Source organism: Physella acuta, unplaced genomic scaffold (assembly GCF_028476545.2).
Source record: "Physella acuta isolate Inbredline_101_S28 unplaced genomic scaffold, ASM2847654v3 ptg000438l, whole genome shotgun sequence".
Classification (NCBI taxonomy): Eukaryota; Metazoa; Mollusca; class Gastropoda; family Physidae; genus Physella; species Physella acuta.
Window position 1 is genome coordinate 81,662 of NW_026731957.1, and position 14,570 is coordinate 96,231.

General features: G+C 32.0%; 1 protein-coding gene across 1 annotated transcript in view; it reads right to left on the reverse strand.

The window, feature by feature from the left end:
• Positions 1 to 803: 803 nt before the first annotated feature.
• Positions 804 to 14,570, reverse strand: part of LOC131942991 (uncharacterized) — a 29,147-nt gene continuing 15,380 nt past the window's right edge. The window contains exons 27-49 of the mRNA XM_059302996.1: positions 13,963 to 14,109; positions 13,679 to 13,852; positions 13,096 to 13,194; positions 12,385 to 12,479; positions 11,916 to 12,066; positions 11,492 to 11,609; positions 10,979 to 11,177; positions 10,221 to 10,287; positions 9,470 to 9,634; positions 9,090 to 9,188; positions 8,516 to 8,692; positions 8,196 to 8,270; positions 7,475 to 7,585; positions 6,638 to 6,729; positions 6,192 to 6,321; positions 5,895 to 6,006; positions 5,347 to 5,468; positions 4,790 to 4,864; positions 4,277 to 4,453; positions 3,169 to 3,269; positions 2,352 to 2,566; positions 1,503 to 1,702; positions 804 to 812 (exon numbers count right to left, since the gene is read on the reverse strand). Of these exons, the coding sequence (XP_059158979.1) occupies positions 804 to 812; positions 1,503 to 1,702; positions 2,352 to 2,566; positions 3,169 to 3,269; positions 4,277 to 4,453; positions 4,790 to 4,864; positions 5,347 to 5,468; positions 5,895 to 6,006; positions 6,192 to 6,321; positions 6,638 to 6,729; positions 7,475 to 7,585; positions 8,196 to 8,270; positions 8,516 to 8,692; positions 9,090 to 9,188; positions 9,470 to 9,634; positions 10,221 to 10,287; positions 10,979 to 11,177; positions 11,492 to 11,609; positions 11,916 to 12,066; positions 12,385 to 12,479; positions 13,096 to 13,194; positions 13,679 to 13,852; positions 13,963 to 14,109 (2,910 nt within the window). The remainder of the gene's footprint in view (positions 813 to 1,502; positions 1,703 to 2,351; positions 2,567 to 3,168; positions 3,270 to 4,276; positions 4,454 to 4,789; positions 4,865 to 5,346; positions 5,469 to 5,894; positions 6,007 to 6,191; positions 6,322 to 6,637; positions 6,730 to 7,474; positions 7,586 to 8,195; positions 8,271 to 8,515; positions 8,693 to 9,089; positions 9,189 to 9,469; positions 9,635 to 10,220; positions 10,288 to 10,978; positions 11,178 to 11,491; positions 11,610 to 11,915; positions 12,067 to 12,384; positions 12,480 to 13,095; positions 13,195 to 13,678; positions 13,853 to 13,962; positions 14,110 to 14,570) is intronic.

Below are 14,570 nucleotides of genomic sequence, written 5' to 3' on the forward strand. Positions count from 1 at the left end.
AGGTAAATAAAATAATTGCATAAAACCAATTTAAAGTTTTAAGTATAGGTATTTTAAAATAATAAAAAAGAGTAAAGGCATCAAAACAAATACCTTTGTAAAAAAAAACAAAAAATTTACCCTTAGTTTTAAGGCATGAAACGAAGTATGAGATCTATTTGACATAAAACAAGAGTATTTGTAAAAAGTATATCTTTCTTAAGTAAATAAGTTACCAAAAGACAGATGATATTTTGGCTCAAGTTTTTATCAAAACTGCAGCTTTAAAAATATGAGTTAAAGCTTTTTTTGTTTGAGAAGAAAATTAATGCCACTTACACTATATTTTTAAGCATAGCACTTGTCAAAAGAGTTTTTTTTTAAATGTAGGCCTGTTGGTTTCATTTAGTCGTAAGCTCAATGCATATTTGATACTTACATTTGGCTTATCTGTGACTGAGTAAAAAAGTAAAGTTTCCCTTTCAAACCTGATGGTCTATGGGGCAAGTGAAGTAGAGTTCACTTGTTTCTGTGACCTTGGCATATGGAGAGAAAGTGTGGTCATCACTATGCCCAGCCGCCTTTACTTTCCCTAACATGAGTTAGGTACCCAACAGAGTTGGGTGGACTCAGGGACGGTCTACTGACTTGAACCCAGATTCGAACTTGAGACTTACAGGTTAGCAGTCCAGCTCTCTACCGCTAGACCACTCCATCCCACTGTGACTGAGTAATGACCATCAAATATTTGTAAAATGAAAGTTGTATATTTGTAAAATAAAAGTTGTATATTTGTAAAATAAAAGTTGTATATTTGGCTCAACTCAGGCTGCCTGTTGAGAAGAACAATGTGGTAACATAATCTTCACATTGAATTGATAAAAGCCAATTTGATTATGCCTGGAATCTCGGTCACAAAAGTTTGACTTAATGTGCTAATAAAAATATAGGTAGAAAACAATCAATGTACTGACAAATTAAAATAACGAAGGTGACAAAATTGTGCCAGTTTGAAAAAAATGTTGGATAATTATGCCAAGAATTATTTTTTACAAAAAAATATTTCATTATTTGTATAACCGTAGCAATGGTTTCATTTTTTTAAAAGTCAATAAAAAAAATATAACATTAACAATTGTTTGTTAAAAAATATTTTGACATTTGATAAAAAAGTACTTTTTTCTTTAGCAGAGGACACAATTTTGATATTTTTCTATAATTGTAATTTTTTTTTTTACTTTTTAGAAAATCATTCATATGGTGAAAAATTTGAGCATAAAATAAAAATCCTAAAACTGTTTTTTTTTAAAAAAAAAGCTTACAAGTTACTTAAAACCAAACTGATACAATAAAGTGTATGGGTTTATATAGTGAGCTTTCTCTGTGTAACTCGTGAGTTACATTTTCTTAGACTGTTATTGTAGCATACATGGTCTACTTCCTTTGTTCTGTAGCAAGTGAGACATTCCCTTAGACTGTTACTGTAGTATACAAGCTCTACTTCCCTTGTTTTTTTTACTCACTGAAGAGCTGGATCTGTCGGTGGCAGCACCAGAATCTGCGCTGCTCTTGACAGAGGTGCTGGAGGAAGATCTGTCTGATGGGCTGGTTAGGAGTGTGGCCAGGTTTCTCACAGATTCCTGGCGTTTTGTCTCATGCGCTGGTTTGGTCTTTTGAGCTTGGTCATACTCAGATATTTGTTCTTTGTTCTTTACATCAAGTGCTTGAAAATAAATAATTTGAATAATGTGTTTTTTTTTTTACATAAAAAAATAAATAAATATCAAAATACTGACAAAATATAAGACAGAAAGACTCTTGATTATATTATAAGTGTATATCTTGTTTTGTTTAATAGGTCTACCAAGTATAAACAATTTTTAATGACGAAGAGAAAAATGTTTATCATTATCTCTTTTATTACAGCTTTGTTTTTACATTAGAGTTCTGTCTCTTTTTGCTGTAGATATTATTTGCATTTACAAATCCAATTTAAAATTACTATTTATGTTTTAGGAGGTCTTAAAAGTCACAAATGAATTTTAAATAAATAATTTAGAGTCATTTTTATAAGATACTTTTAAAAAATGTATTAATTTTAATGCAATCTTTGAAAAAATACATTCAACTATGATACAATAGGACAGGGGTCTCCAAACTTTTCAGTCCGAGGGCCGCATTAACTATCAAATTTCAGTTGGGGGGCCAGTTTCTTCCCGGCATGTCTTTGATTTTTCTGGGCAGAGTTCATCATAAACGATTTTTCCTTGGACAAAAAAATCTCCTCGGGCCGGATCAGATGACTTCGCGGGCCGCATCCGGCCCGCAGGCCGTAGTTTGGAGACCCCTGCAATAGGATGACATGAACTGACCTGGGAGTACAATGTTAGCTGCAGGACTTTTGGCTTTCTTCCTTTGTTTGTAGATGTCAGAACGTTCCAGGTTGTCTCTCAGCTTGACGTCCTCCTCATAGATGACCCGCCCCACCTCATTACGGGACGTCGTCTCAGTACTCAGCCTGGTGATGCGTGGGCCTGAGGCATGTTGCTCACACAGCCAGTAGATTTTACCAGTGGGCAGATGGCACCTAGCACAGTTGGAACAACACAAGTTACATTAAATAGTTGACATGTCAGCAAGGACTCTCTTCAATGGCCAATCCAAAACAATATTGCAAGACACTGTGCCAGGAATGAGAAGAAGTGGAAGGTAAAGACATCACTGTATGGATGACATTAAGGATTGGATGAGGGTGCCTGTCTCAGAACTAATAGGAGTGGCAGAGGACTGAGATGGATGGCAGAGAATCAGTAGTAAACAGTGGTGCGCCAATGAACCCTAATAAGTTTTAAGGGATGTTGGGATGATGAAGAACTCTTTTAAAAAAGAAAATTCCTTTGTAACAAATCTGCAAAATGTCACTAAGTATGCCATTTTAAATACATTTGTCACTATGGTTAGTTTAAGTTTATACCAGGGATAGTATAATTTAAAAAAAAAACAACAGTTCTAGCCCTAGAGTTGCCAACTAAACTAGATGAACACCAAATCATCGAGCCTATGTATTGTCAGTTTTTAAAAGTTCACTCAACTGCTTTAATTTATAATTTGTACAAATGAAACAAATTTTAATAAATAAAGTAACCTAATGAAACAACTATCTGTAAGGAAATAAGTTGTCTTGTTTACCTCTTCAGCTGAGACAAGAACTCTTGAGCTGTGTCATCTTCCACAAGGCTGGTTCTCAGTTTGATGTACGAGTCTAAAAAGTTGACATTCTCAACAGCACACTGAAACAATTGAAATAAAATTAGCATTATTTAATATCTTATGAACAATTGAAATAAAATTAGCATTATTTAATATCTTATGAACAATTGAAATAAAATTAGCATTATTTAATATCTTATGAACAATTGAAATAAAATTAGCATTATTTAATATCTTATGAACAATTGAAATAAAATTAGCATTATTTAATATCTTATGAACAATTGAAATAAAATTAGCATTATTTAATATCTTATGAACAATTGAAATAAAATTAGCATTATTTAATATCTTATGAACAATTGAAATAAAATTAGCATTATTTAATATCTTATGAACAATTGAAATAAAATTAGAATTATTTGTGGCTCAATAAACAAATAAAATAAAACTAGCGTTTTTAATGGCACAGTGAAGACATTTTAATAACATTATTATTTTTAATAGCACGTTGAAGCAATTTAAACAAAAATAGCATTTTTATAGGCACACTGAAACAATTTAAATAAAATTAACATTACTAATGACTTATAAACAATGTAAATAAAATAAACACTTTAAATGGCACCCTGAAACAAATAAAATTAGTGCCTTTAATGGAATACTGTAACAGTAGATATGTAACAATTTTATAGGTTAAATTACTGTTTCAAAAGTACACTTAAACATATTAGATATAAGCAAATAATTTTTATTATTTGCACTTGAAATGTGCTAGAGTCTATAGAAAGTTGTAAGTCCACCCAGCCCTAATGGGTACCTATCTCACACTAAATGAAAATAAAGGCAACTGGAAACAGAACTGGTGAGAACATCCCTTAGTTTACCAAGTAAACAGAAGCAATAGAACTCTACTTGATCTGCCCCTATTGATCGCTAAGTCCGAAGTGTAACAACTCCTTGCACACAGGCAAATATCGTAAATCAATGTTCTATTTCAGCTGTCCGTTAACCAAGATAATTTTCACTTTCTTTACTACTAACAACTACCTTAGGAATCTAAATACAAATTAGTAATAATAAGAACCTGTTCAATCCATGAAATGTACTGTGACCCTATTGGTCCATCAAAGCAGTTGAGGCTGACAGCACTCTGACGTAATATTGCATACATCCTGCCCAGGTAGGCAGAACAGCCTTTTAATGTACTTTTTAATTCTTCATTCATCTTTACAGGGAACGACATTTTGCAAATGTGCCACCCCTGATAACAAAAATAAATTAACAATTCTAATTACATAAAGAGAAAAGTTAAAGTTAAAATAAATTAGCAATTATAATTACATAAAGAGAAAAATATTAAGTTAAAATAAATTAGCAATTAACATTACATAAAGAAAAAAATTTAGTGAAAATAAGTAAATAATTATTATTACATAAATGGAAAGAAATTTAAAAAAAATTAAGCAAAAAAAAATCAAATCCATGTATTATTTTTAATCCTAAATATTGTAAAAATTTGTATTATAGAGCTACTCAGTAAAATCACTAAAGAGTTTTTTGTCAGAATTAAACCATAAAATGTAAAAAGCTGTTTAACCTTCTCATCTTCACATAACAGCTTCAGACAAAAGGTTTCATTTTCCCATTGATCGGCCTCATCTTCAGCAACTACCTGTAAAACATAATCAAATTATTAAAAATTATAAAAAATATAAAATGGAAGGCTACATTTTGCTCAATCTATTTTGACTGCTTAGCCATAATTCTGAAATTCTTGGACACATGTCCATAATAGGCCTATGCTCCTGAGTTCACCCAGCTCTGATGGGTTCCTAACTCACATTAGGAAAGCATAGATGGCTGGGTACAGTGCTGACCACACTATCCCTTCATATGCCTAGGTTTCTGAAACAGATGAACTCTAAAATGGATGGGTCTGCGTGGTATAGCGGTAGAGAGCGAGACTGCTGACCCAAAGTCTCGAGTTCAAATCCGAGTCAGTAGAGTGCCCCTGAGTCCACCCAGCTCTATATTCCAAGGTTTCTGAAGCAGATGAACTCTAATTCATCTGCCCTATGTGTCTTGGACACAAAAGGGTAAAGATGATGAATAAAATGCACCAATCATCTCCTGATTTCAAAAAGTGTATCTTACAGTCATGAGTTTAGACGAGCGACTGGCAGTTTTTGGACGCAGCCTTGGCCTGCCAGCTGAACCAGGTCTCTCTAAGATGCTCTCAGTGTCATGGTGTCCATCTTTCTTGACAACTGACCTCGCTGAAAATGTTATACCAAAGTCATGTTCTTGTTGAATAACAATAATATGATTATAAAAGTGCCATAATACAAAAATACTACAATACAAAAATCAAATAATAAAAATAACACAAATAATATAAAACAAAAATAATATAATACAATAATAAAATAATTATAAAAGTAACATAATACAAAAAAATACAATACAAAATTAATACAATACAAAAATTGTATAGATCTAATAAAAAACTATAATACAAAATATAATTTTTTGTTATTTGCACCATATATTCTCAACCACATAACAAAAACAGAATAAGACTTAGTGAAAGCGAAGCATTTGTAAAATGATTTTAAATATCTCAACCTGCGATAATGTCTTATGTAGCTTGGTTAGAAGAAGAGAAACCTGTATTTACGATCAATAACAAATAAAAAACATACCAATCTTTTCAAAATCAACAACAATTAGTCGAGGTGTGGGCACAGTGTCCATGGAGCTGACATATGAGATGATGTGTCTCATGAACTTTCTCTGTACAAGTTCATATTCCTCCTAATGGAGAAAACAGTAAAAAAAATTGTTGGATTATTTAAATTAAAAAAAAAAGTTTTATACATATTTCAGATAATAATCTTAGTATTTTAAGTTGTATTAACACCATTGTGGACATATAACCCACTCGCTATTTTAAAAAGGTTTAAAAAAAAACAACCAATAGTGGGTTAATTGAAACCTACCTGAATGGATGTATTGTCAATTGCTTTCTTGTTCTCCACTTTAGTTTTCTCTTGTTCTTGAACATTCTTCATTTTTGTCTGGATTTCTTTTTGGGCAAGTATTTGATCTGAATGGCTTGGCATTCTTTCTCTGTTTCATGACAAAAAAAAAACTTTCATTAATTCTTTAATCTAACGTAGGATGAGTTAATAAACTTACTGATGCTGAAAATATTTTTAAAAGTTCTATGTTTTGTGCTGTGTTTTTATTCATTTTAAAATTCTTTACATAAATCTATTCCCAAACTTAATAATTAATGTGGAAATAATTAATTCATTACCTATCCAGATCTCTGATTTTTAGTCTTTTGTTATAAATGTGTATCTATTTTAAAATAGTTGAGTTTACTCTTTCAGATATCAAAATACTGCTTTTTAAAATTAAAAAATTAAAGAGATATTTTTACTTAATGTAATGGACTAAAGTATCCAAGGCTGTTGGATTCTCTTGTTGCATGTAAACTTTTGCAGCCTTAGATCTCTGCATCAATATTCCAACCTACATTGCACATAGAATAATAAAACAGCTAAACTAAGAAACACATTTTCAAATTTTATTTCAAATAACTATTAATAAAAAAAATGTCAAGCTAAATTGTTAGTTCTCAATTAGTTCTAATTAACTATTAGCTGATGAGTAATGCAAACCATATAGGTTATAGGAGTTAAAGGATTCTCATTGTCTACTTAACCAGTGTATTATTATCTTACCTCAGTTGTGTTGTTATTTTAACAGCTAACTCCAAACTTTTATTCCTCTGGCTAAAAAGCTTACCTCTGAATGTTTTTTATTATCTAGATATTTAACTGTTACCTCCTATTGTTATTGTTTCACAAATAATAAGTAAAGTTCCCCTTTTTGAACCTGACAGTCAATAGGGCAAGTGAAGTAGAGTTCACAGGTGTCTGTGACCTCTGCAGATGAAGGGATAGTGTGGTCAGCACTGTCCCCAGCCGCCTTTACTTTCCTTAACAGAGTAAAGTACCCAACAGAGCTGGGTAGCCTCGGAGGTGTTCTACTAACTTGAACCCATATTTGAAATAGTGATTTTTGCTTTAGCAGTCAAGTGCTCTAACTCTAGGCTATGCTGCGCTGTAGTTATTGTTTATTCAACGACTAAACTTACCTAATATTGTTATTGTTTATTCAGTGATTAAACTCTTACCTCAGATTGTTATTGTTTTTTTATTTGTTACACTGTTACCTAATATTGTTATTGTTTATTCAGCGATTAAACTCTTACCTCAGATTGCTTCCAATCTTTCCCCGTGCCAACAACAACTATAATAGTTGGCAGCTGAAGATTTAAAACTCCAAACCTCAGCTCCATCATGCAGTTGTCTGAGCTCACATACTGTCATATAAAACATGCAAGGCAATCAATTAAAAGAAAATTCAGCACAGATAAATGCAACAGTTGTAGATTACAAGCAGGACACATGTCCCCAAAGCAATAAAAAAGAAAGAGAGGAGATATATAAAAACTGAATGACTTGCTAATTCAAAACAGGGTGGTGGAAAATACAATCAGTGTGTGCATAGTTATCTTGGTGCTGAAACCATATATATACTACTGCAAACTCTGACATCAAGCAGACACCATTTGAAACACTGATATGAGTGATCAGTAGCATAGACACAATTTCAACACGGGGGAGGGGATTCAATTGATTTTCTATAGAGTTTATATATACATGCATAAAACGACAAAAACAAAACAAGAATACATGTTTCTCTAATTAGTTTTAAATTGTAAACAGAGTGTGCACCACAGCAAATAATTTTAACTAATCATAAGAAAACTTTCCTACCCTCACTCCTCCCCATACATCATTGCAAATGCTACGATATACACAACAATTGAAAACACATTCACACCATCCAAACGCTATATCCAAATGTGGGTATAGCACAGACATCCTTATTAGATAAACTGACCCACCCCACCAGATAAACTGACCCACCTCATCAGAGACAAATGCAACCAACACTTTAGAGTTCCTGATGCCTTCTGTGATGTTTTTAAATAGACCTTTACCCTGTTAAGTGTTGTAAAATTTTAAAGTTAAAGTTTAAAAAATCAAATTTCAATTATAAAAATATGTATATCTTGTATATTATTATGTATAAGTCTTACTTCTGTTAGTATGCATACATAAAAGTAAAAGGATAAAAAATCTGTCCATAGTTACAGTAGATAAAATAAATCATCAGTTATATAAACTCACAGAAAATGTTTGAATAGGCCTATCTAAAATAAATGTAACCATTTGTGTAGACTCACAGCAAATGGTTGGTCAATGTCCAGCCAACAGGTTATGTTTTTTTTCTCCAGCTCTTTCTTGACCTCCCTGGGGTCACCCCAGCCTAGGGACTTGTCAGAACAGATTGTCCCGAGTTTCTGCGCTTCTCTAGAGTTGGACCAGCAGTAGCTGATGAAAACACTTGGGTGTTTCTGAAGCTGAAGAGTTACAACATACTTGGTTTAACAATCAATATGAGAGATTGACTTTTTATACAGTCGTTTATTTATCTTGAATAATCAGTTAGTTCATTATAAGAGGCTCAAAAGTAAGAACACAAAATAAATGAGGAAAAAAATATTAATATAATACAAAAATTATACGATTGAATAACTAGCATTATTTTTTTATAATGAGGAGGTTAAAAATAATGATACAACATAAATGATGAAACATGAAAAAAAAACCAGTAAAAATTACGGGAACCATAAAATACATAATAGGTGCATGCTTGATAACACAAATGAATATAAAGACAACTATTTTGATATATACTCATTTTTAGATCTATTCTGGGGTAAGATGTAAAACTGTGCACACAATGCATGTACTCACACTCTGCTGATTTTGTTGTAGTTTAACACTGACAGCTTTAACCATTTGCTGAATGCGGCTCTCATCATATCTGTTTTTTGTCTTCACCATCACCATTTCCTGTAACAAAGACAAATATAAACATGTTGATTTACACAAAAGTTAGTGGGGTGGAGAGGATGAATAATTTATTTACAATGGAGGGGGAGGTGAAACTACTTAAATAGACTAGGGGTAGGATGAGGCTTACAAAAATAAATCAAACAAATGGTTCCCTTTTTTTAAAATTGAAAAATATGCTTATAAAGTCAGTATTTTTTTGTTGTGCCTAGACAACAATATAATATTAAAAATTACTATTTTAAAGAAGTTAAATTTAGGTTCCAGAAAAATTCCTGCACCTCCTGTTTTCCTATCCTCATCCCCAGGTCAGTGTTGAGCCACTCCTGGCTCTCACCAATGACCACGATGGTGAAATTTTTGGCCAGGGTGTCCATGGTGTACATGAGCAGGCCATGGGATTTCTCATCTCTCTCAAAGTTGTCTGAGACAAGGGCAACAACCACCTGTATAAGTGGAAGAACAGTTGTTAAAACAAGGGCACTACCACTTGCATAAGTGGAAGAATAGTTGTTAAGACAAGGACAACTACCAGCAACACAAGTAAAAGAACAACCATAACATTGCTGAGATAAAAATAATATAAAATAATGACAATTAAGACAGGCACGAAAGAAAATGAATTGTTACTGTAGCAATAGCAGCAATAACTAACACAGTAGAAATTAATCAATAAAATATGTTCTTTTATGTATTCTTTTGAAATTCCTTTGAATTAATAGCCAAGTTGTTACATTTTTACTTTCACTTATATTATGAAAACAATCTTCTCATCTTAAATAAATGGCAACAAAAATATTATTTAAATATAAGATTATGTTAAATACACTAATCACACAAAAAAATCTAATTTACTTAAAACATAAATTTGTTTCATAACATTTAGAAACAAAATTCACAGATTCATTTTTAATAAATTACATAAACAAAACAAACAAAAAGCTAGGTAGTTGCTGTTATTACAGTAGATTTGATGTAAGAAATGGATTTATTTGGCCGAAAAGAATGTCAGAGCAATATATTATGTCTTACCTTACAGTTTTTTAGTGCCAGCATTAAGTCTTGAACAGAGATGGAATCCATGTCATCAGAATACCAACTAAACAGAAGCAAAATTTAAAAAGTTTGTACAGCACATTGGTAAAAAGATAATTTTAGTATTCTTGCTATAAGATAAAGATCTAACTGCATCTAAGCTAGAAGGACACATATAAAGATCTAATTGTATTTAAGCTAGATTAACACAAATATCTAACTGTATCTAAGTCAGAATTTAGAATAAGGGCAGTATGAGCTCAAAAAGAAATTAATCAATATATAACCTATATAACTGACTAGACTTCAAGTCTTGAAAGTACAACTTATGTTATTTGTTAGAATTTGTCACACTTCAGGTTTACAAAAAAATCACACTTGGGAATAGACAATCAGGTAAACCAATGGCTGGATTGCCACAGAAAGCAAACATACATTGCTCTACTTTGTAGCCCCTCCATGCACCGCTCACCATGTAATTCCTGCACCCCACCCACCCACTCATTTACCATGCCATTCCTGCATCCCCAAACTCACCAAGTCATTCCAACAGTCTCTCCCACTCATGATGTGATTCATACAACCCCCCCCCTCCCCAAACTCACTAAATCATTCCTAGTCTCTCCCACTCACCATGTGATTCCTGCACCCCCCCCTACCTCACCAAGTCATTCCAACAGTTTTTTCCACTCACCATGTGATTCCTGCATTCCCCCCCCTCTCCCCAAATCATTCCTACAGTCTCTCCCACTCACCATGTGATTCCCGCCGCCTCTAGATCTCTCCAGACCCTCTCAGGATTGAGCAGAGTTGGATGCTTGTCATCAACCTTGTCCTTGGAGCTGTAGATAATGGCCACATCTGTTGACAGAGCTGAGTTCAACTGTTGCATGATAGTCAGGCTGTTTTGTAAGTGAGCATCAAAGTCTGAATCACTGTCAGATGGCATCACCTCTACAATATAGAGAACAAAAAAAAAGTATTAAATTATATACAACAAAAGGAATTACCTATAACATCTACAAAAAAATAAATCACCATAAAAATGTTATATAACAAAAGAAATCAACATAAAATTTTTTTACAACAAAAAATTTCCATTAAATATATAGAACTAAAGAAATTATCATTAAAACATATATATCATGTGTAAATATGTGTAATATCTGGGTGGAATGGAAATGGAATGGGGGGAAGGGGTAAAATCCTGCTCTCTTAACACAGTCCTGTTCAACTTTTATCAGGATAAAAACCTTTAAAACCCTTACCAAAGAGCTGAGCCATAGAGATGGTGTGGAAATATTTTCTACACTGAAGGAATGGGGCACGATGGTCTCTTGCTCGCTTGACCAGGCTGCTCTCAAACATGCTGGGGTCCAGAGTTCCCTGGAGAAAACATTTAAAACCACTTATTACACAAGATATAAAGGCTAAAACAATGTCATCTGTTTAATATTTTAAAATTACTAAAAGTTTCTTGATTTTTAAAAGCAGTTAATATTTCCTGAAATTATTGGGAAAGGTAACTCTGACATACTTTTCTAATGATACTCTAGGCAGGGAATCAAGAAAGATAACTCTGACATACTACTCTAATGATACAGCCTGGGCAGGGAATCAAGAAAGATAACTCTGACATACTTCTCTAATGATACTCTAGGCAGGGAATCAAGAAAGATAACTCTGACATACTTCTCTAATGATACAGTCTGGGCAGGGAATCAAGAACTCATAAATGACACCATGAAAAGATTCCTGGATAAGGGACTCAAAGATCTCATGGATGAGGAAAATAACATTTTCTGGTCGAGGTCCTTGAACTTTGACCTGGAGTTCTGAGTCACTAAATAGTGAAAAAAATGACAACAGGTTAATTTATTTATTAAAATATTTATTAATATTACATTATTTTAGTTCTAATTTTTTTACATTTAAATATGTTCTTGAAGATAAAAAATTAATTAACTATGTTTTAAAAAGTAGCCTATAACATTTTAAGCAAACAAAAATTAATCTAAAAAGTCTATTAGTACCTGGCTTTTAATGAAAAAAAAAACAACAGAATTCCTTATGCCAAAAGCCTTTTCTAAAAACTTAAGCTTCGGGACATGCTATATGCATAGAGTAAGTAGAAATGCCTTTAATAGTGAGCTAAACTGACCTGGTTTGTGAAATCAGAGCCTTGTGTTTGTTCTTCTTCAAGAGGGAGCCTCGTTTCCAGATTAGGTTTCCATCAGACAATTGAAACAGCCGAACCTGTGACAATATGGTTTAATTCAAACATGCAATTTTCAACAGATGAAATGTAAAAAAAATCTGTAAATAATAATCTTCTTCACATTCAAACTATTACAGGAAACATCATGCTGTATAGAGGCTTATATGGGAGTGCTGTTCAGGATGGCCAATGGGGTCTAACCAAAATATATAGGCCTATCTCTTTTTTTGTCAAATGAAGAAATCAGACGTCAGTAAAGATTAAATTTCTAAAAACAAATAATTAACTATAATAATTGATAAAGTACCAGGTGATTGACTGAATTAACAAACAAACCAATAAATGAAGAAATTAATGAATGAATGAATAAATAAATATGAATATATATATATATATATATATACATATATACATATATATATATATACATATATACATATATATATATATATATATATATATATATATATATATATATATATATATATATATATATATATATATATATATATATATATATATATATGTATATATGTAAATATGTATATTTGTATAGTTACATATATATAAAATAAGAATTTAAGAGGTCTATTAAAATTTATATTTAGGACCATCGTGAAATCAAAAGAAAAAGGTAAAAGTATATATACAGACCTGAGCTCTGTTGAATAGGCCAGCAGGGAGGTAAGAAAACTGGTAGATAAGCTTGGTCTCTTTTTGGTGCTTGCTAACATCTGGTAGTGGCCAGTTAAGCTGTGGTAGGACAATGTGGCAATTGTTTAAACGAATCAGTTACGTTAATTCAAAAACATGCCTACAGTGTGGTCTTAAAATATGTTAAATTAATATTTTAGCCTTTAGGTAAACTGTTTAGTGCTTTTTATTTAATAACTGATTATGCATTACTGTAATGTTAATATGAATTAATGAATAAATTATGCAACTGTCAATGTTTTCTTTTTGAAAGGATAAACAGGATATTGAAGTAAATTACCATTTTAAATATAGATTAAATACAGCCAATGATGCTAAATCTTTTGCGTTATAAATAATTAACATGATACAAAAGTAAATTGATATGTTAAATTGACAATTAATTCTGAAACAGTAGTTTAACCTTTTTAGTCAGAATGAACATGATACAAAAGTGGATTGACAATTCAAGTTTACAATTAATTCTGAAACAATAGTTCAAGTTTTTTCAGTTAGAATTATCATGATATAAACGCAAACTGACATTATCTGGCACTTCCTGTGGCAGCAGACATGGCACAATGTTAGTTGCCTCTTCAGGGAGGGGAAAGGTCAAATCAAACTCTTCAGTCAGCCTGAGCAGCCACTGATGTAATGACTCAGGATATTCCTTCCAAATTTCTTTGATAAATTTGTGGTGAAATCTACCTTTGCTATCCTGCAACAGTAACACTTAAGTTAAATTTTAGCAACTAAAGAACGAAATCAGTTTTTTACAGAAAGTGATGTATTAAAGAAGTAAAATTGAGTCTGTAGAAACCTTATCACCTGAATAGGAGAGTTCTTCACTGACACCACACATGACATGACATTGACAATCCACTGAGGGTTGATGACAACCTGATCTCTCAGAAACTCATTGTCAAAATACTGGACTGTGCCAAGCTCATGTAGAAACTGAATGGCCTCACGAATCTATCAGAAGTAAAAACTAAGCATTAAACACCAAATCTGACATAAGTACTACACAAAATTTATCAATAAACAATAAGCTTATAGGAAAAAATAATGTGAGCATTTTGGTTTGCTGCTATGATTTTTTTTCTATAAACAACATATGTCATTGCCATGCTGTTTAATTTAATTAGATTCTATTAGACCTGTCTTAGGTTTAGTTGAATATACAGAAATACATTGAGGATACTTAGTCCACCTTTATTTGCCAAACAGGTTGTGTTTTATTAGTGCATAAAATACAATCAATGCAACAAAAAAAATATATCTTCTTCTTCCTATAAATTAATCATTGATATTTTTGAGTCTTTCTTTTACAAATAGAAAATATTTCATTAATTAGAAAATAAATTAATTCTCACTGAACATTATATATTTAGGGTAAAACTTTATAAAAGAAATAACTCAAAAAGAAAACTCAT